At 38.0% G+C, this 26,317-nt stretch overlaps 1 protein-coding gene across 1 annotated transcript in view; it reads right to left on the bottom strand.

The window, feature by feature from the left end:
* The window catches only part of ARHGAP21 (Rho GTPase activating protein 21), a 132,451-nt gene that overhangs the window by 34,689 nt on the left and 71,445 nt on the right, over positions 1 to 26,317 (bottom strand). The window contains 5 exon segments of the mRNA XM_045786897.2: positions 1,206 to 3,102; positions 4,432 to 4,461; positions 11,198 to 11,252; positions 13,685 to 13,763; positions 15,283 to 15,375. Of these exon segments, the coding sequence (XP_045642853.2) occupies positions 1,206 to 3,102; positions 4,432 to 4,461; positions 11,198 to 11,252; positions 13,685 to 13,763; positions 15,283 to 15,375 (2,154 nt within the window).

The following is a 26,317-nucleotide window of genomic DNA, read 5'->3' as shown; positions in this document are numbered from 1 at the left end:
CTACATACCAGGCAGTGTTCTAGGTATTATGGTGACAGAAGTGGACAAAAGATCTAAAAGCCTGGCTCTCGTGCAGCTTATATTTTAGCTCTGCAGAGAAACATGTAATAAAAAATATAAACCATGTCGAGTGGAAACAAGGGATATGAAGATAAAGAGAGTGGCTGAAGGGGACAAAGAATGTCAGGTGCTGTGTATGTGTGTGGGGTACCCACTGCAGACAGGCTGGTGAGGAAAGGCCACTTTGATAAGGTAATACTTGAGCACAGACCCAAATGCAGTGAGGGCGAGAGTCTTGTGACTCTCTGTGGAATGCGTTCTGGGGCTGGGAACTGGCAGTGCCAGGGCCCCGAAGCATGCTTGGCATGCTCCCCCAGTGCAAGGAGGCGAGGGCGGCTGCAGACGGGTGCACAAACACGGAAGGCAGGAGATGGGCTCGGAGAGGGGGAGTGGTGGTGGCGGGCATGTCATGGAGGGTCCTGCAGGCCACGGCAGGATTTGGGATTCTGTTCTGGGTAACGAGGAAAGTAACCAGAGGGTCTGGTCGGAGGAGTGGCATGATCTGATTCACATTTTTCAAACCCCACACTGGCCGCATTGTGGAGAATACACCTAGGGTGTGTGGGAGCAGCCTGAAGCCTCAGGAAACACACCAGCTGTTCTACACTGGGCCACATGTTTGTAATGTGAGTGACTTTTTCCAACTCTATCCCAAGATTTACTCTAAAACAAAGTAACTTGACAACAAAGACGTCTATTCATTCGGCCCAAAGAAATAAAAAATAATAAAGTCAAAAGTACTGCTTAAATAAAAGGCTGATTATTAATTATTAAAATTGTTCTACTTGGCTTTTGATTCAGCTGTAACATCAACTAGGTACCATTTGGTTTGCTGGGTCCCTTGGCCCCGGACAGTGGAAATTTGTTTCATGGAAGGAAGGAAGGAAGGAAGGAAGGAAGGAAGGAAGGAAGGAAGGAAGGTATTAAGTACATAACATTAAAATAAAAAAGGAAAACTGTCACTTGAAATAATTTTTGAGGGTACAAGCTTATGGTTCTAGTCTTAGCGCAGTTCGGGAAATTTAGGACAAATGTTTCAAAATCACAGTGTAAAATTTTTGTGCCTGTTGCACTAGAAATAATTCCTTACTGAAAAGGTGTGTAACATGTTTGACCCAGTAGCCACTGACTACACAAGAGCTCACCTATAAACGGGATGGATGCCAAGGAATCCCCAGGTGGACTGGTACTTGAAGCCTTCCTTTCCTCCATTCGTTTTATATGGACCTCTCGGCGCGCGTCATTGGGCAGCCAGCAGGTCGTGTCTGACCCGGTCTCCTGGTCATTTACGGCCAAGATGTAAGACTGATGCCTTAAAGGCTGTGGCGTCTGGCGCCCGGATGGAGGCTTTTCTCTTAGGACAACAGTTTCTCTATTATCTAAAGTACTTGACTCCTGAATTTCAGCCTCTCGCAGATCGAAGTCTTGATTTCTCTGAGTGACAGATGATTCTATCTCCGAAGCGCCAGAGTTCTCAGTCGGCTGAGGGGCAGGCTTGACAGGCGCTCCCGGGAAAGAGGGGGGTTTCCCAGGCTCCACCTGGTGATCAGGGGCACTTTCGGTTCTTAGCCACGTCTGCTGATTCAACAGACTGTTTTGATGCAAGTGATTTACTGGTCTTTGGTCTTTGACAGAAACAAACGAGTTCTGGCTAAAGGATGGTTTCGTGACTTGCGTAGAAGGCGCTTTCAGAGAATTACTTCGCACTTTCACAAGAGGCGACCTGTCTTGCGAAATGCCTCGAGGCAGTGACATTCCACAAGTGGTTGGGAAGTTTCTGTTGGACTGCACTGTTTTTAGATCTGGCGGCACTTTTTTAAACTGAGACACAGATCCCACTCCCCTGCCGGGCATTCGCCTATTGTCAGAATTAACAACGCTCGGAGCCACCGTAAAATTTGAACCTCGAAAAGGCTTGTGAATTTCTTGCTGCCTAGGTCTTTCATAAATCCCTCGTCGATCATCCTGTTCAGTAAATCCACTCCACTTGTAGGTCTGTTTTCGTTCCCCATTTGAATCGGGTATTTGACTCTCAGAATTGACATTTTCTAAGGTTTCACCCTGTCCCTCGATATAATCCCAGGAACGAGTTCTGTGATTGCTGAAACTAACAGAGGGAGATGTCAGTGCTCCTTGAGACGCACTTCGTGGACAATACTTCATTAACACAGAATCCTCCAGCCTTTCCTGGGACACACTGCGCTGCCGGATCTGAACAGACTGGGGCACTCGATCGTGAGAGGTGCTTCGACGTCGTACCTGCAAAGTAGTGCGGTTTGGTACCACCTGGTTATAATCTGTTGTGCTCTGAGATGCTGCTCTTAAACTATCTAGTCTTTCTTGAATTGTCCGACAACCTATGTGCAATCGTCTGTTATCAATATACTCTTTGTAAGTTTTATAGTTTTTCCAGTCTATGTGCTGATGGGAATTCGGAGAATAGTGATTAACAGATACGGAAGGCGAGTCCACAGCCTGAGGTCTACTGCTCGAGATTCCCTCCGAATGTCCACTGTAATTGCCAGATTTAAGTAAAATTCCCGAAGGTTCCAATGACCTGGAGCCTGAAGTCTGATGAATTAGATGGGCAGTGGGAATCGATGATGACGGTGATGTGGTTCTTGACACTGTTTTCAAAGAGGTCTGCTCGTTTATGCCATACCTCACCTCTTCCGTTCTGTGTGAAGGAACTGTATGGTTGTTTCTATTAGTTAACAAATCTACAACCTTCTCAGAAGGTACAATGACAGTCCTTACACTTTCATTGCAAACACACACTGCTGTGTTCGACTTTGCAACATCTGTTGGTGATGGAGGCACTTGTATTTCCATTCTGTAGGCCCTGCCAGGCTGCATCAGGACGGGGGTACTGGTTTGCTGTTTGCTCGAGGATGAATCTGGAGGAGATATTTCAACTGGCTGTGCCATGGCTGAAGGGGCAGATGGCAGCCAGGGATAGCAAACTGGTGGAGGTTCGGGGATATTGCGGGCATTGCCACTGTAGGCTTCGTTGCCTTTCAGGTAGGCATCTTGAGAATACGCCTACGTGGAAAGGAGAAAAAAGTGTCATTTAAGATTCATAAGAACAACAATTTCCATTCTTGCAATGGACTGCTTTATTTTACTACGCCCTACCTTATTCCTAAATGACATTCGCTAAAGCAAGCATGCAAACACAACGTAAGGATGCTCCACACATTTAGAAAAGGGCTAGTCTTTCAGAAATCAAATAAATTGTAGAATTTGCAGCAGAAATAAATTACAACTGCCTGTTTTCTCAAAAGATTGAAACACACCAGGTTTTCCCCCAGCCAATTAGAGACAGCCTTGTGGCTTCTAAAATCTTCCCCATTCAAGTTTTATGATCTTTCAGCATTTGACAGGTTAAATGGCTGCCTGATAAATCTCAGCAAAAGAACATTTTGCTCTCTTGCCAGAGTGAAGGTGAAGATATTAAAAATCTTAACCAAATACATTTTTACTGTAAGCACTACTGCTAGCATAAATTAAATGTGACATATTGAGCAATGTCCGGTCAATTAATGATTACTGAGTCCTTAAAAAGTAAGCCATTTTGATAAATTAAGTCCTAAGCCATGCTAAATATTTTAATATTTAAAAATAAGAGAAAACATGCATGTTTAAATTGAGCATGAAAGTTAAAGGCACAAAAATATGAAAAAAGTAACTCTTCTTTCTGTATACAGTTTTTATTTCTTATTTTAAGCTAATGTAAAATTATATTGCACAAATTTATTTGGTCTCTTTTACTTACTAGGAGGAGACATTTCTCTATTACTAACAGGCAGGCATGCAGCTCAAATTCTTCTTTACCCATTATTTATGAAATTATCTAGCAATGTATTTCAAAACTTCAAAATAACTGAAATTAAAGACAGAGACGCAATAAAACAGAACTGATGTAACTGAGAACAATGTCAGCATCTGAGACGGTGAGGTGTGGTACCACGTTACATATCCACCCCTAATCAAAACAAGCTTAATTCACATCTATCATCATAGCCTGTCTTTGCATTAGACAGCTTGCAAAGCTCAAGTGCAGCCACAAACATAACAGCAAAGAACCAGGGAAAGAGAGAGGGTGAGATACTTAAAAAAAAAAAAAAAAATCCACATACAGGTAAATGTTACGTTTTAACACCAGTTATGCACAGGATTCAAGAGAAAACAAACAGAAAAACAAAAAAAAAAATCAGATCTCACAAACACATTCTGCAAATTAGTAAGATTAACATCACACTATGGAGGGGTTTCTCTAAGCAAACTCACAGTTTTAATAGGTTGGCTTATTACAAATGTCTATAGAACATTACTTAAAAAGCAAGGAAATGGCTTCTGTGCATTTCTTACCAGAGCTGTGACATCCTTTGTAAACTGTAGCTAGCAGAAAATAGGAAAACATAGTAGAAGCTGCTTACTGATATAAAGACAGAATCATGTTGTCATATTGATGCTGGAAACAGCAAGCTAAAAATACATCTATACTGATTTCTCTGGAAGGTACCAAGAGAAGTAAAGGGCAGTGAGGCATAAAGAATAACTTCAGTATCTTTCTGAGCATCTTTTTCTCGGGCTCTTATCTGGTTCTTATTTGGGCTGTCTACCATTTCTGAAAGCAAAATACATCTGGTGACAGGCTTTCCTAAGGGCTATTTTCTTCACTCTGCGCTGCTGTCTGATGACGGGCCCCAGAGCCTCCCTTCCGCAAGAGCAACATTGATGTCTCTCATTTCCCCCGAGCGTCTCCCATCTCTGCTTCCAGATGACGAAACGGATGCTCTCTTATGCATTTAAAATAGTACAACCTCCTCCTTCCCCTGTAACTCAGACACGGCCACAAGCTGTGAGCTGACGGAAACCGTCTTTACACTATGATTTGGGGAGAAAGGATGACCGTTTGATTAAATATGTTTCGCTCAGAAATTAAGATCTTTCACCACAGTACCTTTTTTCCTGTGTTACTGGCTTATGGAAATGATGACTGAATGGACATAAAAATATAACTTCCAGAAGAATTCTTTAAAACTTATACTGAATACTAGAGAACATAAGCCAGGATGCGGTGGGAAAGCTGAATGAGTAGATAAAGGAAAACATGCACACCATAATATTTCAGGCTTGGATACAGTCAGTCAAAATACACACGTTGGGTTCTACGCCACTGACATAACAAGACTATCTTTTTGATGCTGATTATGTTCACACCAAGACTTTTCCACGGCAGGAAGACTGTGTCTGGATGAGTGAACACTCCGGTTCAGTATTTCCCACAGTGTGTTTGTGCCATTTTAATAAGCATCGCCGGAAAGGGAGGAGGAGGAGAGCATTCTCTATGCTCAACGATGTAGTGAAGGACCGACTGGCAGGCTTCTTGCCTTTTCAAAGCCTCTACTACATTAATGCATGTTGCAAAATTCAAAGGGAAATGACAAGCTTATTTGGCCATAAAACCCTTTTTTTTCGAAGGGGTTTTAATATAACTAGAAATTTCTGCTGGGAAGTACTGTCTTAGAACTCATAATTTAGAAATACCTCCTTTATTCAAATTTGGGGATAATAAAAGTATATGACAGGAACCAAGAAAAACTTGAAAAAATATCTGACATATTTCAAACATCTCTAAGATTCCTATGTAACAGCTCTAAATACTAAACAGCCTATATTCGTGGGTCCCCACTTCCGAGTAAAGGTATGCCAAGGGGGTCTTCACATACATACACAGGGACCATGCATTAATAGCAGACTAACTAAAGAGAATATCCTATGCAGACAGGAGTACTACTGTCTAACGTAAGCAGATATAATTGAGATGAATAAAACATGAATTCATTCAAGAGCATTCAATTTCCTTACAAATTCTCACAGCTCATGAACACTAAAAAACCTTGTTTATCTATCTATTTATTTAAAAGTTCCTCATTCTCAGGGCGCCTGGGTGGCACAGTTGGTTTGGCGACTGACTCTTGGTTTCAGATGGGGTCCTGAGATCGACCCCCGAGTTGGGCTCTGCGCTCAGCACAGAGTCTGCTTGAGAATCTCTCTCTCCCCCTGTCTCTCCCCGCTCCGCTCTTGCTCGCTTTCTCTCTCTAAAAATAAATTAAATCTTAAAAAAAAAATAAGTCTGACTCTTGATTTCGGCTCAGGTCATCATTTCAGAGTCATGAGATAAGAGTCCCGGGTGGGGGTCTCCTGGGTGTGGAGCCTGTTTAGGAGTCTCTCTCTCCCTCTGCCCCCTGCCCCGCTCACACACCTTCTCTCTTTCTCTCTCAAAAACAAAAAAAGAATTCTGCATTTGCAATTAAAATTGTAAAGAGCATATTAAATATAATTTAATATTAACAGTCTGGATCTTGACTGTATGTATAGTATCTAACAGTAACTTAATCCTAAAATAATCTCCCAGTTCAGTTTTAGTAGAGTTGCATCAAAATCACTATTACCATACCTATTACTGTTATAATACTATTATTATTACATAATTACTGTTTAATAAATGGTAAAAACAAACCAAAAACCCCACCAAAAAACCTGCAGAATAACTAAGTTGGTAAAGTTGAAATTCCTCCCTACCAAGTCACCTTTAACAGGCTGACCTATTAATTTAATACCATCACTTATGATAAAATAAAAAATAATTACATGTCTGTCCGTATAATAAAATACATGCCAAACGTGCCACAGTGGGGTGTGGGAAAAGGAGATGGTGTGCGTACTTCATCACTTTCTAAGTTATTTGTAACTTTTCTAGAAAAGAACAAAGTACATGCAAACTTGCAAAATGTGAAAGAACCCTCCAGAACTTCTACTCTTGCTTCCCTACTCTAGGCAGGACCACCTTCACGCACACATGACAAATGGGTACCTAATTTTAAATACAATAGTGTACTGATTATGGAACATATTAAATAATTATTTTGAAAGTAATTCTAATAAATCTAAGGAAAAACTTTGATTAAATTACATTTTCTAATTTAAATAATATATTCACAGAGTGGCTGAGCACTGGACGCAGTCCAGAGATGAGTTAGAACAACAGCTCTGATACTAACAGGGTGACTGTGCTAAGCCACTTATCTCCTCATCTGCACCCGATGGCAGTAAAGGACTGTGGTCTAGTTGAAAGTACACGCTTTAGTCTCAGACCCGCCTCGGGCCAAGTCCTGGTGCCGTTGCTTTTTTCCCTGTCATCCTGGAAAAGCTGTTTAGCCTTGCTGTGTTTGACACAAAACAGCGCAAAGTAAGCTCGGAGTGTCCTGGCCAAACACTAGACACACCCAACAATCTCGATAGCTATCAGAACTGATCAACCGAAAATTCAACTTTGAGTCGGCAGAGCCAGTTGCTTAACAAAATACCGTGATGCATCCACTGCAAAGAAGGGCCGGGTCTAGTTCTATGTGAACCCATTCGAGGAAGGGTTTTCTTTAGTCAGCATCACTGTTTAGAGATGACTTGATGGATGGTGGCTATAAGATTTTATTTATTTCTTTCAGACAGAGAGAGAGTGAGAGAGAAAGCATGGGGGGGGAGGTGCAGAGGGAGAAGCAGACTCCTTGCGGAGCAGGGAGCCTGACATGGGTCTCCATCCCAGGACCCTGAGATCATGACCTGAGTCGAAGGGAGACACTTAACCCACTGAGCCACCCAGGCGCCCCAAGGTGGTGGCTATTTCATTCATGCACAGCCAACATTTGAAAGGGTGATGAAACCATTTTGTTTCTTTGAAAATGGAACAGAAAGTATTTTTTATTTTGTAATAATACCTTAAAAACATGAAACTGTCTAAGATATCAGAGTCTAAAATACTGTTATAAAATACTGTGAAAAAAATGACTAAAAAGGAGTGTAACACTACTCGTGTCGTTAATCTAGAAAATATACTTTGGTTTCGCAAATGAGGCTGCCAAGTACAGCAGCTCTATTACCAGCACTAGTTTGGTACCACCATGAATTAGTCTTAATTTTTTTTTTTTAAAGATTTTATTTATTTATGTGACAGAGAGTCAGCCAGCGAGAGAGGGATCACAGCAGGGGGAGTGGGAGAGGAAGAAGCAGGCTCCTAGCGGAGGAGCCCAATGTGGGGCTTGATCCCAGAACGCAGGGATTACGCCCTGAGCCGAAGACAGATGCTTTAATGACTGCGCCACCCAGGCGCCCCAAATTAGTCTTAATTTTACCTCATGTTTTTCAATATTATATCATTATCATCTGTAATTACAAATTTATTATTATATACTTATCCATACATGAGTCAAACTTTAAACCAAATTAAATTCTCCATGCCACCTCTCAAAGACAAGCGGAGCACCTCTGGAACAGTTTGGTGCATACATCACTTCGGGAAAAGAAAACTCCATGGACACACGGTCCCGCCATTGCCCGGGCTAACACGTACAAACTACAAGAAGCCTCCACTCGGGTAAATAATTTTTACAATGGTTGTAAAAATGTTCGTGTTTACTTTTTCTTTACAATGAATATTCAACCTCACAGTATATGTCTTTAAAGAGCATATACTGTGGGTAACAGACCAACGCAAATAGTTAAGGCCCTTAGAGAACATTTTAACCCTAGAATCTGTGAGAGGGAAGAATTTCTGCATGTGGTTTTTGAAATCCCAGATGGGTAGTAAGGAGGGCACGTATTGCATGGTGCACTGGGTGTTATACGCAACTAATGAATCATTGAACTTTACATCGGAAACAGGGGATGTACTGTATGGTGACTAACATAATAAAAAATCATTAAAAAAAAAAAAGAAATCCCAGATTCTCTTTATGTTTTATAAGAGCTTTAAAAAATGACACTCACAGATGTCCCAGCTAAAAACACTGATGCAGAAAAGAAGTTGCCAAGTCCTAAAATCCTTCAGGAAAAATGCATATAGTAGGCATTAATTATATGCACTTCTTTGATTGTCTCACGAATTGTAGTGTATTCAAATATGAATGCAGGCTGGGTTTAAAAGTGAGGTTTTCTCGGGGCGCCTGGGTGGCGCAGTCGTTAAGCATCTGCCTTCGGCTCAGGCCGTGATCCCGGCGTTACGGGATCGAGCCCCACATCAGGCTCCTCCGCTACGAGCCTGCTTCTTCCTCTCCCACTCCCCCTGCTTGTGTTCCCTCTCTCGCTGGCTGTCTTTCTCTGTCAAATAAATAAATAAAATCTTTAAAAAAAAAAAAGTGAGGTTTTCTTTTATCATGAAAGGCATATGCTTGTCACCTCTTAAGATTAAAATAATTCAAATAACATGTTTGAAAAACAAATTTTATTACAATTTTACTAGAACCCTTTACTAATGAACTCTGAAGATCTGTGTCCTCATGCCACCCGAGTGAGCCAATTTTTTCCTGCGTTTGCAACACTTTGTATTTTGCCTTTGTTTTACATGTACATATCTTAACTAAAACACAACACGACAGACGAATTAACCTTCTTTTTCACTGCTCGTGAAACTAGACAATGATTCCTTCCAGTGCTCCTGCTCTTCATGAACCACACAGCGGGCCGTGATGGCCATTCTGTGCTCCATTCCTGCCCTAGGAGTTCAGGACAATGCCAGGCATGCTGTGAAGTGAGCGCTGTTCTCAACAGCCTCCCACCGGCGCCTTCACCTTGGCAAGGAAAGAGTCTCCTGGATGAGCGAACAGTTCTGTTTTGGAAGTGCATTCTGCCTTTGGGTCATCGGATTGTCAAGGAGGATTCAAGGTAAAGCCTCCCCTACATCTGTGCCTCATCTCCCAGTCCTTTGTGTTACGAGGAACGCAAGAGTGAACGCCCTCATTTATTTCTAATCTGGGGACTCCCATTGCCTTTAGTGATTGTATCTGCCGCTCTCTCACTCTGCTGAATTATCAGGGCAGGTGCCCTATAGCTAGCTTTCTGCGCCTAGGAAAACGACCCCGGAGAGTTGCACCTTCCTTGTTGAGACGCCCCAATGCCAAAAGAACTGTGTACTTAAGAAGGGTAATCTGTTAGCACGAGAAAGCCATTCCTAAATAAAATCCACCTGCTTTGAAAACACAAGGTGGATCTATATGGATTTCAGTTCATCATATTTTACATGAATACACTGAATCATTAGGATCGGCTTTAGTGGTATTTCTGTGAAAAAAGGTTTACAGATTACTTAGGACTTACGTTGAACTAAATTCAAATTAATGCCTTACAAATGAAAAACATGACTACCACTTCCATTCCCACCACAAAGATTCCATGAGTTCCCCGTTGTACTCGAATTAAAACAAAAACAAAAACAAAACAAAACAATTATTTGCTAAAAAGAATTTTAAAAACACAACTTTCAGTGGCCACCGTCATTTCTTAGATGAAGTGGTCAGCTTTTGTGTGTTCCTTGAAAGGTTTTGATCATGCTGTTTTATTCTACACAAGTGCAAAGTAAATTACCAGGAAAAGTATTATTTTCTTGAATGAAATTCATATATGTTACCTTCTTTTTTACTTTCAGTAATATTTAAGCTCAACAAAGGAGTTAAGGATTCTATTCATTTTCTTTCTAAAAATGAGGGGAAAATTTAGGCTAAATGCTAAAGTCTTCAATAAAGTTTTATTTCCTCTTGAAGACCCTGACATATTTCTCCCTTAAGGTATAGACTCCATTCATTGTGAACCTTACTTCTAACAGAATGAATTGATACTGTTCCAAAACTGGTTGGTGGGTTAATTTACAAACAGTCATATATATTGAAACATTAAGAAATGGCTTTCATATAATTTCTGTTCTCATAAGAAAAAAAAAGATTCTAATTCCTGGGGATATACACTTGTACCCTGAGCTTTGGCTTCTGGTCAAAGGACTACCTAGGATGCAACATCGGGGCAAACTCTTTAGGAATCTCATTCCAAATGGCAACAACAGAAGCTCACTGTCAAATCCATAAAATATTCTTATATCACTTAACTGTAAAAAGTGACGATAGTTTTTTTGGTTTTTTATTTGTCTTTTGGTAAAATGTCGAGAATCCCAGACTCTGCTCAATGAACCAGAAGGGGCTTTTTTCCCCCAAGAATCTTATAGTCACTCCACCTCCATCTTTAAAGGATTTTTATTAACATTTGAGACTACAGAACAATGCATATTTGAGTAAATAAAACTTACCACTTGGAGAATGTCTTCATCTTTTGGCATAACACTAAGTTCCAATGTTGTATCACTGAAATTGAATATAATAATTATTTTAGGGGAGGTGAAGAGTACATCAAAAAGAGATAAAAGAAAGATAGTTAGCTCAGAAGTATTTTTTAAATTTGCTTATGAGTTTAATTTTTTTTAATCTTTACTTTTCAAGCCTAAATCATAGTCACTTTTATATATAAAGCTAATTATGAATGAAAGAAGGCATCCTGACATATGTTTGAGCTACTGATAAGTAGGCAAGTCTACTTTATAATGTGTTTCTAATTTAGGAACATGAAGTGTATTATTTATATTATACTCCTGGAACGAAACTCTTCAGTATATATTTATTTATTATTTTAATTCAAGTCACAGAAAAAATTATCAATTTTTACCACATATTTTCACTATTTACCAAGTTAAAAATACAGTCACATGAAAATAACCAAAGAACCCTCAAATTTATCATTTTAAGTAATATTAAACATCTAAATTTTGAAAAATTCCCTCTTGGCCTCAGAAGTGAAGGAAACTGGAGTTCACCACCACAACTAACCATATCGCATCTCAACTATTTGCCTTCTCCTCTGACTTAATTTTAGAGCCTTTACAGAAACAGCTCAAAGTCTCACTTGATTTTGGTACTATGAATGTCTGTTAAAAATGATAGAGAAGTTTCTCTTCTCTAGGTTTGAAAAAGTACGAAGGGGTAAATTACACTGAATCTTGTGGTGTGGAATTACATTTAGAAAAGGCAAGGATAGTGGACTATCCCCATCAAGTGCTTCAGTATCTAACCTACCAATATCCGATTTTTTCTTCCCCCAGTACAATCAAGAGATTAAGAAACGATCAAACAACGAAAAAGAAAACAAAACCTAGTAATTTTACTGGTGTCACTTTTTGTTAGATTTGAACCCTATTATCAGGTTCATAAATGCTCAGAATAGTAAACCGTAAGAACCACAGGTTCAAATAAATTTTATTAATAAAATATGTAGGTACTTGTATTTCAATATTTAGAGTTGGTAGAAAATACATACTGATGTTTAGATAAATTCTTCTGCAAGGATACATTTTTACATTAATACACTGCAGAATCTCAATGGCTTTGTGCTGCATTATCCATTTGCTACCAACTGCAGATAAAAGGAACACAATTTTTTAAAAGAAAATAAGATGATGAAAAAACAGTATTTTTCAAATTGCTTTATCGGCTGAAAAATCAAGGCTGTCATTCCAAAGTATTATTACTCCAAGAGATAAACTGCACCAGTAACAAAAAAATTAATGTGGATTTTGAGGAAAATAAAATTAAGTTACGGTTACTTGGAAAAACGCTATTTTTAAAGAAGAGATGTTAACAAATACACTAAAAAAAATCCTTAAATTATAGGTTTATAAAACATATCGGTGTATTTACAATGATCTAAATTATTTAAAGGGAATAAAAATGTGGGTGATCTCCCCACTGCCTCTGGAGTAGCTTTAAATTCTTCACCAAGTCCCCTGTTTTCTCCAATACTTAAGATCAAATAGGGATCACTGTCAGGAACACCTAGAATCCAACATTAGAGGCAAGATTTAAGATTTGCTTTCTCTAAGAACTTCATTATATATTAAAACAGTAGAGCAATAAATCTCAACACATCATCTCATTGTAAAAATGACAATGCATAACGGCATTAGTGTAAATAACTTAGATTATAACATGAACTGCTTTAGACATAGAGGAACTTGACAGAAGTCTTCAGAAAATAATGGACTTCAATTTAATTACAAAGGGATGATCCGGACAATGGGACCCCAGTCATGGCCTACTCTTGACAGGAGTTCAATATGGTAACCACTCCGGCTTTCAATCTCTTTATTTATAATTAAGAAAAATTTTCTAGGTATGTGGTAGAAAGAGAGTAGGACTAAGTTATCTCTGAGGTCTCATAGTTACTCTGTACATATTTATTTGCCTTTAGAACTCAAAATTCTATCACTCTGTAGAACAGAGTGGCAGACAGATGAATTTGAAGACAATTTCTTGCTGTCTTTGGTAAAACGAATGAATTTGAGCCAAGAGTATTATTCAATAAGGTATTTAAAGATATCTGAGTAAGAGGTTTTAAAATAAATTATATATGCATTTATTTATATTTTTATTATAAACACATTTTAAATTTAATTGTCATTTCAAACAAAAGTGAGGAACTTACAGTAGATCTAAAATGTGTTGCTTTTAGATTCTACAGGACTTTAACCACAAATTTGATAGATTTGCTGAAGCAAAACACCAAGTAGGCTACAATCAGGTAGTTCATCCTTGGCAATTCTCACATGCATTATCCACTTGAAGGGGAGTCCCACAGCTCCCCATTCCATTACAGGATATGGACAATGCTACATCGAATCTACCTGTTCCACTGATTTACAGATACCCATCTTTGGCCAAAAGTAGTCATATTTTGAGAATCTTACCTGTTCTGAATTAAAGCAATTACTTGGGAATACGTCTTTCCAATAACACTTTCTCCATTGACTTTTATGATTCGATCACCTTCAAAGAGGAGTAAAAAAAACACATGAGGAATTCCTTAAAAGGTCATTTGTGACTACTTTTGAAATATTTCTTGAGTAATGTACTTATTTTTTATATATTCTCACTCACTGTTTTTAAAACTATCTTTCATCACAAACATGAATCTAAATTTTAATATATACAGCTTCTGATGAAATATAGCTATGCCTTAAGAGCCCTGGTCAATGATGAATTTAGAAACTCCAAAAGGTATAGTTACCAAGTGACCATGGCTATACTATTCATGCCCCTATCATTTGTTTTCTTAGTTGCAGAACTCCTAGTTATTCCTCTGTTTGCCCTGTCATTTCTGATAGAAAAGCATCATTCAACAGGCTTAAACAGTTGATTGTTTTTACTACCTTGGTGTCTCCTACCTTTAGTCTGGCTGATTTCCTAACTTATTTAGTTTATTGATTAGTGCTCTATTACAGAATTGAAGTATGGGTATGCACATGGTTTTGACTTTATGTATATTAACTTATTCTTCATTTTAATAAAGAAAATCACATTTGGATTACTAATAAGAACTCAGAGGAGAAGAAAGGAAAAGACTGAGAGAGAAAAGATAGGGAAAAATGGAAAACAGAAAAATACGAAGTATTTTCTGTGTGCTTATCACAGCATCTCCACATCTTCCTGCCCTTGCGAGGCTTAGAATACAATTAAGTGATACATGCTAGGTAATGGAATCCTATATGGACACTGATATACATATTATATATATGTTAATGAGATTGGAATTAGGTTTACATTAACCACGAAAAAAGAGATAATAAATAGCGCATCCTAGTAAATCTTAGCAACAACATCCGCTGCTTATATTTATAGATATTTTATTTAAAAGGCAGTAAAACATGGTTTTTCACTAATTCCCATTTTAAATTATTTTATGTTCAAAAACAAAAGAGTAACTATTTTAGTCTGTGCATTAAACTAAACTAAGTCTCTACTTAGGTTTTATTAAAATCACATATCACAAAATATCTTAGAATAGCTACCAGACCACATGCAGGGATACCTACAGATGAAGCAGGGCTTGTCTTGCATTGCAGACTTAAGTTACTCTTCATAGTGCAAATTAATTAATTCACCTCTGGCAGATAAGGCACTTTGAGAACTTGGAGATCCAAGATTATTTCAATGATGTCAATAAATATCTTCGTCATTTTGTTAGTTTGTAATCCTTGCCGAAATTAAATGTATGTAAAATAGGTGTTTTGAAAAGGGCCTCCAAGAGTCCATTATCTAAGTGGTAACCAGAAGTGCTCCTAATTTATAATTTATATTACGCTATTTCTGTCCAAACCCAACCATTTGGGTATCAAGAAACATACAGCTGACTACGTCTCAAAAATAGTAATAATTGATGTGAAGACACAGGAAAAAAAACATACAGAAGGAGAGAAGGAAAAATATGGAAAACGAATTATGGAAGAAGGAAGAAATGAAGTAAAAAGGAAATGTAAAGGTATTGTTTAAAGAAAAATATCAGCACCTGTGCATAATCCAGCTTCAAAAGCAGGGCCTCCTTCTTTAACCTGCTTAACAAATATGGTATCCATTGGTTCCAAGCGATTTCTTTGTTTTCCTATGGAGAGAAAAAGCCCAAGGCATGATTTTACTTCGCAGTGTTTCATTAAATACCAAAACATAAAATGATATTTTAGACAATTAAGCAAAGATTTTTCACGAAGTGCTAAACACAAATCCTGAAACTGGACGGTAAAATCATAATTTAGGAGTTTTCATTAATTCAAACATTATTTTGTTTCTTCTATAACACAGCCACCACCACAATAGTAATGGTGTCCACTTAGTGGGTACATTCTGTATGTAAATTACTATACTAAAGACTACACATACCCTGAGAGCTAATTTCCATAGCATGTAAGTGTTACTACCACTATTGCATAAAAGGGGAAACTGAGGCTAGGAGAGATTAAATCCTCCAAGGTCACATAACTAAATTACACAGGCAGTACTCACTCTATTGCTCTTTAACACTGCATTGTGCTAAGCACTAAGTTATAGTTATGACTAAGACACAGTCCTTTCCCTTCAGGGATTCCAGTAGGAGAGAGACATACAAACAAAAAATGGCACTAAGGTATAAAAAAAACAATCATAGCCAAATACGACATACAGTTATGGCAATGACGAGCGCATAATCAACTCTGTAAGCCAATATTTCACAAATTGCTATCCATGGATCATCTGCATTAACACCGAACGCGCTTGCTAAAAATCCATGTTTTTGAGTTCAATCAGTAATCTGCTTTGTCAACAAGTCTCCCAGGTGATTATTACACACACTGACATTTGAGAACAACTAACAGTTTCAATAAAACAGAAGTCAAGGAAGGATTCCCAGAGGAGAGGACATTTAAGCTAAGCAGTAAGCACCAAGATGAGGACTGTGGTGGGGGGAAGAGCAAAGAGGCAGACAGTGGTTCTCAAAGTGTGGCCCCCAGACCGGCAGCATTGATATAACCAAGGAATGTTTTAGAAATGCTAATGGGGGAACCCCACTGGGAGACTGAAGTGCCCGTGATGTGCACTCATGTTTGGGAAGCACTGAGGTAGGAGACACAGCCCTGACTCTTAAAGAACACGGCTGAGAAAATAGAGCAGATATATGCACGGAGTAATATAATAATGCTCATTAAAATGCAATGCTGGGCAGAGACATGGTGTACTGCAAAGGTGGCTCAAAAGAAATTTCTTAAAAAAGGAATATACATCAGGAGCTCCTTTTACGTACTTAGCTATTTACTCTGAAAGAAGTCCTCTGAAGTAGTGATTGGCTAACTCAATCACTTATAACGCAACAGGGTATAGTGGGAATTGCTTGTTTTTAAGTTTTTGTTGTGTTTTTGTTTTTGTTTTTTTAACTAGGCTCCACACCCAGCGTGGGGCCCAACACAGGGCTTGAACTCATGACCCCGAAATCAAGACCTGAGCTGAGATCAAAAGTCAGACACTTAACTGACTGAGCCACCCAGGCGCCCCAGATTACGCCTGTTTTTAGAAGCCAGTAAATATGGATCCAAATCCTTCCTTTGTCAGTTGACAGTCCAGTTGCAATTAAGTAGACACTTTTACTTAACTATAATTTTTTCTTCTATAATAGTAAGAGATAATTATTCTCTATTTGTATATTCTTGAGGAGTTTCCATGAAGACTAAATGAGATAACATGTGAAAGTACTCGGCATAGCATGTAATTGGTTACTCCAGTTACAATTCCTCAGCAAAAGCACTCTTCATAGTGCTTAAATGGAAACGAGTGCCATATTTTATATCTTTAAGAATTAAAAACTTATAAGGTAATAAAAACACACTTGCAAAGTATCTATTACCCAATTTAAGAAACTATAAATATGTATCAGATATCTTCCTGAAGAACTATGCAGCCATCTGTGTTCGGATGACATGAAAATATTATCAATCCCTTTGTCATTTCAGATTTGCTATGACAGACAGTCAGGACTGCTTTCTCCATGAGGATTCGGAGGAAAAAGAGAACTGATATTAATTAAATCCCTACTATAAAGAAGAATGTCCTAATTCTTAAGAGATGTTTGTTAAAGTAGTTAGGGACTAATTGTTATGATTATATTACTGTATTATATTATTATATTTCTGTAATTATAATTATATCTGCAACTTAATTTTCAAGTGGTTTGAGGGGAAGAAAATAAACCAAGATATCCACACCCCTGAACACAACATGTGGGCAGATAGATTAAGCAAACAGAGCAACGTGTTAATTGTTGAATCAAGATGGACAAGGTTTTTGCTGTACTTTGAAAATTATAATGAAAAGCTGGGAGAAACTTCTTGTATGTGCCAGGCTTTATTTTTCTTCATAGAACTTATCACTCACTACTTAAAATTATGTCCTCGTACTAAAATGAAGAGCAGGGATTTTTGTCATGTTCTCTGATATCCATAGCACCTAGAATGATGCCTAGCACAGAATAGGCATTTAATAAATATTCAATGAATTTGTTATTTAGTTTAATTCTCACAAGCCTTCAAGATGGGCATTAGGATCCTAAGATTGCCATTGTAAGCAGGAGGAAACAGACTAACTTATGAAGTGGTGGAGTAGGAATTTGAACCCAGGTCTGAATCCAAACATTGTGCTCCCAGTTACTTCTAAAATAATTTAACTACTTATTCATTTGTCAAGCTTTACTGAATACAAGCAGACGGTCACTTATAATTAACTTTGAATAGAAAAAAAGTTTCTTTTCAGTATCAGTCACTTAAAATGCAATTACTTTTGGTAATCAGGCTAGGTCTCTCCAACTCAACATTTACAAGAGATGGCATTTAAAGAAAATCATTTTTTCTTAGCTAGAGATCTGAAGGTTTAATAAGTTTTGTTGAATCAAGTCATTGCTTTCACGGATTTATATAATAAAAGATTTATATAATAAAAGAGAAGAACCACTTTCCTCATTAATGTCTTCTAGTCTACTATGTCTGAAAGGTGATTATATGGTACTTATATTTAAAAATATAAAATGTAAATGACATTAATGAATTCTATAAAAAAGTTAAAAGTTGGCTGGTGGCAATGCAGTAAATTCTGACTGAAAATTTCACTTAAACAGAATAGACACAGTCCAAAATAATTTTGTTTTAATTTCTATAAAAGAAATATTAATTTTGCAGTGATTGCCATTATAAAATCAGAGAAACTCTGCCATTGACAAATCCTTCAATACACTATGCCTGAAAACATATGAAGGTGGAACAGATAAAATAGGGGCCAATCTTACAGCAAGAACTATCACATCTGCTGAGAATTATCCTTTTGATTCTTGTTGTCACTTTCCTTTCTGAACTTTCTCTAAAATCTGACTTGCCAGGTCCACAATAGCTAAAATATGGAAAGAGCTTAGATGTACACTGACATATGAATGGATAAAGAAGATATAATGTATATATACAATGGAATATTACTCAATCATCAAAAAGAGTGAAATCTTGCCATTTGCAATGATGTGGATGGAACTAGAGGGTATTATGCTAAGGGAAAAACAAGTCAGTCAGAGAAAGACAAATACCATATGATTTCACACATATGTGGAATTTAAGAAACAAAACATATGAACATAGGGGAAGGAAAGGAAAAATAAAATAAGATGAAAACAGAGAGGAAGGCAAACCATTAGAGACTCTTAACTATAGGAAACAAACTGAGGGTTGTTGGGGAGGGGAGGGGGTAACTGGGTGATGGGCATTAAGGAGGGCACTTGAAGTAATGAGCACTGGGTGTTATATGCAACTGACGAATCTCTAAATTTTACCTCTGAAACTAATAATACACTATATGTGAACTAAATTGAATTTAAATTAAAAAGTTTAAAAAAAGAGTATCTTCTCTTTATAAGTCAGACAGAGAAAGACAAATGCCATATGGTTTCATTTATATGGGCAATCTGAATAACAAAACAAACAAAAACAAAAACCATAAATTCAGAGATAAACTGGTTGTTGCCAGAGGGGAGGGAGGTTGGGAGCTGGGTGAAATAGGTGAAGAGGATTAAGAGGTAGAAACTCCCAGTTATAAAATAAGTAAGTCATGGGGATGAAAAATACAGCATAGAGAATACAGTCAATAATATCGCAATAACTTTGAGTGGTGACGATGGTGACCACACTTATCATGGCAAGCATTTCGTCATGTATGTAAATGTCAAATCACTATGTCGTACACTATGTTGAAGCTAATATAATATTCTGTTAGCTATACTTCAGTAAAGTGTCTTCTTTTTTGTTTTTTTTTAAAGATTTTATTTATTTATTTGACAGAGAGAGAGACAGCCAGCGAGAGAGGGAACACAAGCAGGGGGAGTGGGAGAGGAAGAAGCAGGCTCATAGCAGAGGAGCCTGATGTGGGGCTCGCTCCCAGGACTCTGGGATCACGTCCTGAGCCAAAGGCAGACACTTAACAACTGCGCCACCCAGGCACCCCATAAAAAGTGTCTTCTTTTTAAATATATTCTACTGGAACTGGAAATCAAAAATATCAACTTTAAAATGTCTGTTATTCCATCTCTTGTGTCTTCAATTTTTTAAGTCAGTAACTTCTGGATATGCAAAACTAAAAGTCTGATACTGAATTGTGGTAATTCACAAGGAGAAACGATTCATTACTTCCCAGTATTATCATCTGGCAGGGCCAGATAGCTTCCCTGGCAATTCTTAGTAAAAAAGCCTCTTTTAATTCTACATCCGTGTTTTATAATTTTTCTTTTTTTTTTTTTTGAGAACACATAGGACGTGCTTCAAAGAACTGTTAACACCTATTCAAGTGTCATTTCCTTGACCTTGTCAAAAGAAAAGGAAAATGTGTCTTTTTAGCACACACAGATAAACCTTTCTGTATTTGAGAAAAGGAAGTAAAAAGACAACAGTCTGAATAATAATCTAAATGGCTAAATGACAACAGCTAAAAGGTACAGAAAATGTTCCATTTTATGCTATTTAACATACAATCAGTGAAGACTTAAACCCAGAAGACAGAGAAAGCATACATGAATTTACCTGAAGTTGAATATTACTTTGAAATCAGAAAAAAAAAAAAAGCACATACTTTTACATTATAGTAAATATAATCAGTTGGGAGAAAAATAATGAGTAAAAAATAAATGAACAAATAAATAACGTGTAGTAAGTAGTAGCTGCCATCCAAATCCTGGATGAATACCCAGGTAGATGTGACTTCTACTCTTATATCCAGGATAACACAGTAGTTGACAGCCCGGGCCTTTTAAACAGATTACATGGTTTTTAAAATCCTAGCTCTGCCATTTATTTTCCAAGGAGGGTTATCAAATGTTGCAAAAATTAGTTGTCTCTCAGAAATGCAATTTAATTGGGCGTCCTGTATTTTATCTGGCAATCTTACCTCCAAGTGATTTTAGACAAATGATTACTTGTGTTCCAGAGTTAACTCCTCTGAACAACGAGGATGATGATAATATATTCCTACCTGGCAAGGTTGTTGTGAGGATTAAAGGAGATAATCCATCAAAATGCTTATATAATGTCTAATACAAGTAGGTATTTAATAAACGTTATTACTGTGGTCGTCTGATAATAAACCTTTAGAAGGTTTACACACGGATCAGGGATAAATGCGGCCAGGGTGCTTGTCACTCTGCAAATGCTTAATTAAATACTGGTTGAAGGAGTATCTCTACAAATATAACTGTCACATTATGAGGAAATTGAGGAATATAAACCAAAGACTAAAGAACTCTAAAGAAAGGAAGGGAGACAAAAATAAGAAACTGTACCAAACAATTTCCAGTAACTCTGACATGAACTACAGACCCTGTTTTCAAAGAAACTGGTGTCAACACCAGAGGGCTTGTGGGCTTTGTCAGTTAAGAAAGATTATTTAAATCTGTATGACCCTCTTCTTCAGAGAATGCTAAAGCCAAAATCACTTGCAACAGTTAAATTATTTCAAAATTTAAACTTAGAATAAAAGCAAACAGACTTGAGCAAATGGATTATTTGATGAATTGACAATTTGGGGGCACCTGGGTGGCTCAGTTAGTTAAGCATCTGCCTTTGGCTTGGATAGTAATCCCAGGCTTCCGGGATCCAGCCCCACTTCTCGGCATGGAGTCTGCTTCTCCCTCTCTCCCTCCCCTCCCTCCAACTTGTGCTCATGCTCTGTCTCTCTCTCTAAAATAAATGGAATCTTTAAAAAAAAAAAAAAAAGTGGCATAATTTTGAAGTATGCCACTTATAAAGAGGACCCTGTAATGAATATCCACAGAGAAATAGATAGGTCTAAGTCAGATATCTTATAGTTCTAGGGACAAGAGGAAAATATTTCTTAACAGAGTGAAAAAATATATACTCCATACAAATAAATACCATCCCATGTTTTAAACAAAAACAAAGCAATAGAAAGTAATGGCTGTCACTGAGATTAAGCTTTTTAAATTCTTCTGAGTTCTTGAAGATGTTACTAAATAATTTTTTTAAATGGAACCAATCTTCTCTTTTATAAAGACAGTTAATCTTTTAAAGTATTCTTTTATTTCTTTGTTGTAAAAAAAAAATCTACGTAAGAGACGGCCACTAAAATTAAACTGTGCTTCATATGAAAATTATATTAGCTTTGGAAGAAGGATACTCTCCACAAAGGTGGAAAACTAAAGAGATATATCACGTAAAATGGAGCATTAAAGCTCCAAGCATTAATTATTTAAAGAAAATCAATTAAATAGCTTATTGAAGTTGATGTTTAGTTTTCAGACCAAAAATAAGTGAAACCACAATGTAGACTGAAATAGATATCAAAGTTAAATCTACATAATGAAAAATGACCTCAACTTCTTTTTGATGGGTAACAGACTGCCACAGGGGAAGAAAAAAAAAGGGCATGGAGAATTTATTGTGCAAAAGTTAGAAATTATGAATTTTTTAAGCCAGAAAACAAATGGGGAGATATGAACACCAAACTCAGGCTAGTGACTACCTTTGGGAAAGGAGAATAGGGAAAGAATGGTATAAAATGGCCTTAACCATCTTATAATCATTTATGTCTTGGTGGGGGGGGGGTAGGATTGGGGGGAAAGATGCTAAAATGTTAACATGACAAAGATAGGTGGCAAGCATTTGGAAGCTACATTTTCCCCTATATTTTGTTTGTCTGAAATATTTCATAACTATTTATTTTGGGGGTTTGGTTTGCTGGTGGCATACAAAATTATCCTAAGAGCCTAACCAAAACACATTGTCTAACAACTAAAAATCCATATGTATCATTATGAAGCAGCACCCAATTTAAGAAGACTGGTATAGCAAATTATTGGGTACTCCATTTCCTTTGGTTATGGCAGAAGCACTAATTAAAAATAAATATATGCCAGTTTATTAAATCTAGGTATTCCCAAATTCCTACTAAAGATGCTCTCATTTCCAGAACGATGGCTAATACTTTAAAATTATATCTCCCAAGCCTCTAATCTACAGCTCCAACAATTATGGGCTTCAAACCCAAAATTCCAATAGCCTCTGGAACATTGTAGAACGTCGTCTGTTGGGTCTCAGTCAAATTCTATCTATTATAAGCAAACGCATGGTCTATACTCAACCTGATCTTCAAGTAATACCAGATGGAAAAAAATGAAATTTTAAAAATCTGTTAAATATTAAAAAGCAGACCATATTCTAACTTAATCATGATAAACTTTCTTTTAACCCACATCTAGCTAATTATTTTTGCTTACTTTTTATTATGGAAAATGTCCAGTGTACACAAAAGTAGATAAGACAGAATAAATCCCCATGAACAAAACTTAAATAATTACAAAAACTTTGTCCATCTTGTTTCACTCCTACTCACTTTCTTCCCTAAGGTGTTTTAAAGCAAACCCCAGATATCATGTCAATTCATTCATAAATACTTCAAGATTTCTCCATTTATTTGAGAGAGAGTGTGGGGGGGGGAGAGGGGCAGAGGAAGAGGGAGAGAAAACCACAAGCAGACTCCGTGCTGGGTTTAGAGCCTGATGTGGGACTTGATCTCACGACCTTAAAAGCAGACCTGAGCCGAAACCAAGAGTCTGATGCTTAGCTGACTGTGCCCAGGCACACCCCCCTACCTTTTTTTAAAGATTTACTTATTTATTTGAGAGAGACAGAGAAAGAGCACAGGGACACTCATAAATACTTTAAATACTTCGTAGGCAGCACCAACAAATAGGAACTTTACTCTTTCTTAGGGAAAGATAACAAAACCCACCCATAGTTCTCCACTGTATGTGGTATTCTCCACAGCGTGGATAGGTATAAACTAACAACAAACGCAACCCTGCCTTCTACTTTCATCTTCCTAAATGTCTACTCAACACTAATGAAAAGCAATATGTCATGCCGTAGAAATGACAGCACCAAAAGCTATGAAATAAATTTAGAAAGGTTTCACATGTGAAATCACAACAGAACCCTAAATTAAGTTTCCCATCTAGTTAACCATTCCCAGTGCAATGCTCTGCCTACATATTCAAATTCAGTGAGGTCACACATGCAGGAGAACATACACTACGGGGAAAACTCCAGCACACGGAACTGTGCCTGGCACACAGTAGACGATCAATAAATATTTACTGCTGACTTACTCAAATTACAGTCCCGGAAAATGTCAATGGCAAATCTGCCCAAAACCCAGTCGGAGATTTGTTTTAGGAACAAAGCTATTGTACTGCAACTGACCTGTAGACTCTCCCTCAAACGGTGGAAGGGAAATGGGGCCACTTAATAGTAGTTGGAGAAAAATACCACTAGGTGTCAGACATGAATCAAACTTTTCTGGCCTGATAAACTACTTAGGCTGGAAAGACTCTGGAAGAGTGTTTCATTCAACAAATATTTACTGAGCTTGTGAATGTGCCCGGTGCCGATTACCCTGCAATGAACAAAACAGTCCTGGGATCTGCCGTCTGCAGTATTTGAAGTTTACGCAGCATCATTTTTTTCTCTCTCTCCAAAGTTTCAGGAATTTCACAAAGTATGTCTCACGTGTGGATTCACAGCCCTGCCATTCCTGTTGCGCTGGATTTTAATTTCTCTGCAAACCCAGGAAAATTTGTTACAGTGTTCTAACCACAAGCTAACTCTCTTTCCATCTCTCACCTTACCAGTGCTGGACCCCTTAACTAATTCAACTTGCTCCTCACTTTTACCAAGACCTTCCATCTCCTTTAGCCCTTCCTATTCTTCAAGCCTATCAGGCTCCCTCTCCAGAAATCACTGTCTTACTAAGATTGCCCATGGATCAATATTTCAACAAGATCCACCAGCAACCTCAACTCCCTTCCTTCTTCCACCTTTCAAAGCATTCAATTTGCCAATCTCCAACCATGGAGAATTCCATCCATAAGCCCACTCTGTTCCTATTCTTGTCCTGCCATTTCAGTTGAATAGAACTACATAAGCCCTAACCCACTGATTTATAGTTTCCAAGTTCAGCTAAGTTCTTGATACTGCTCACTAAAGTCTCTTATATTTTAATCTCCATCCCCTCAAGGTTGCGGTTTCAAACTTCTAATGATCTTCTTGAACTTGCTATTCCATCTTGATTTCCTCACACTATCTGGATAACCTTGTCTCTTATGGCACTGTAACCTCAATTGCTGTATCCTCATTTTTTTATCTTTGCCCATCCTTGCTTCCTTTAGTTCTACGTCAAGTAAGGTTTTAGTGACTGGCCTTCTTCAGGACTCTGTTTCCCTCACGGTCTCCTCTCATGGGTAAAACTTCAGTCAATCTCTGTTCTGTCCACTGGACAGGCATACATGTTCTCAGAGACATACAAAAGCTTCCTGAACTTGAAAGAACAACAAAACTTCTCCCTCTCCTTCCATGTAGCTATCATCTCTTATTCTCCTTTCCTTCCTTTTCATACTTCTTGAAGAATAGTCTATACTCATACTCTCATTTCTTTACTTCTAAATTCAGGGTTTCTCAGACACTGACAAGTATCCCTCTGGGGCAAAACTTCCCCCCCCCATTCCCACCCTCATTCAGTTTCCCTGATCTAATTGATGTTCCAACCCACTGATACCTGGTTTCCGTGTCCCCTTTGCTCACTGTACTGAAACTATTCTCAGTAACTTAACCAATTTGCTACTTGTCAAATTAGGTCTAACAGTATCCTTTTTAGACCGCATCCAGATGAAATTTCTATGACAAATGAGAAGTTATCCACTCCCCCTTAAAAATGATCACCTCTTACTTAGCAGGTCATCAACTCCTCTTGGTTGTCCTCATACCTTCTAAAATTTATTCTCAGACTTCCTTTCTGATTCTTCTTTCTCTGACCATCTCTTAGATGTTACCTTCCCTAGGGTCCTATCTTTATTCTACGTTTTCATGTTCTCTGGGCATGGTTTCACTTACGTCTAGGACTTAATTATAGCATATCTTATAATGACTCCCAATCTATCTTCAACCCCACCTTTCCCCATGGGCTCCACATCCAAATTTTTATCTAGGCACTGAACATTCTACAGGCATCAGAAATGCAACTTATCGCAAACTAAACCCGCTTCCGCAGAGGAAGGAGGTGGATGTTTCCCCTCCAGAATCCCGCAGTTAATGGCCTCCCCATCTATCTACTCATTCGTGCCAGAGAAGCTAAGTGTGACTTCGTAAATCGTCCTTAGTTGGTGACATGAAGTCCATCCCCAAGTCCTACCAGCAACTCTGGGCAGATACAACTTCCAGACATCTCTGGAATCTAGTCTAGAACACTGGTTTTCCTTCCTTCTGATGAAATCCTAGTCGTCTGTCCACACCACAAAGGACATCCCACCTGAGACCCTCTTTCTGGTGCTTAGGTGATGACTTGCTGTCCTGCCACAGCTGTACACACTTCTGCAGCTGCACGTGTGCGATTATCCCACACTTTCATCCTCCATCAGATAGAGGCTTCTTGAAGCCAGGGCCTTACCTTACAAATATGTTCATTAAATGGATACATGCCAGGAA

The sequence above is a fragment of the Ursus americanus genome, chromosome 31 (assembly GCF_024610735.1).
Source record: "Ursus americanus isolate L20-20 chromosome 31, mUrsAme1.1.p, whole genome shotgun sequence".
In the NCBI taxonomy this organism is placed as follows: Eukaryota; Metazoa; Chordata; class Mammalia; order Carnivora; family Ursidae; genus Ursus; species Ursus americanus.
The sequence above is the reverse complement of the archived record's forward strand: the minus strand, read 5'-3'. Positions and strand labels throughout refer to the sequence as shown.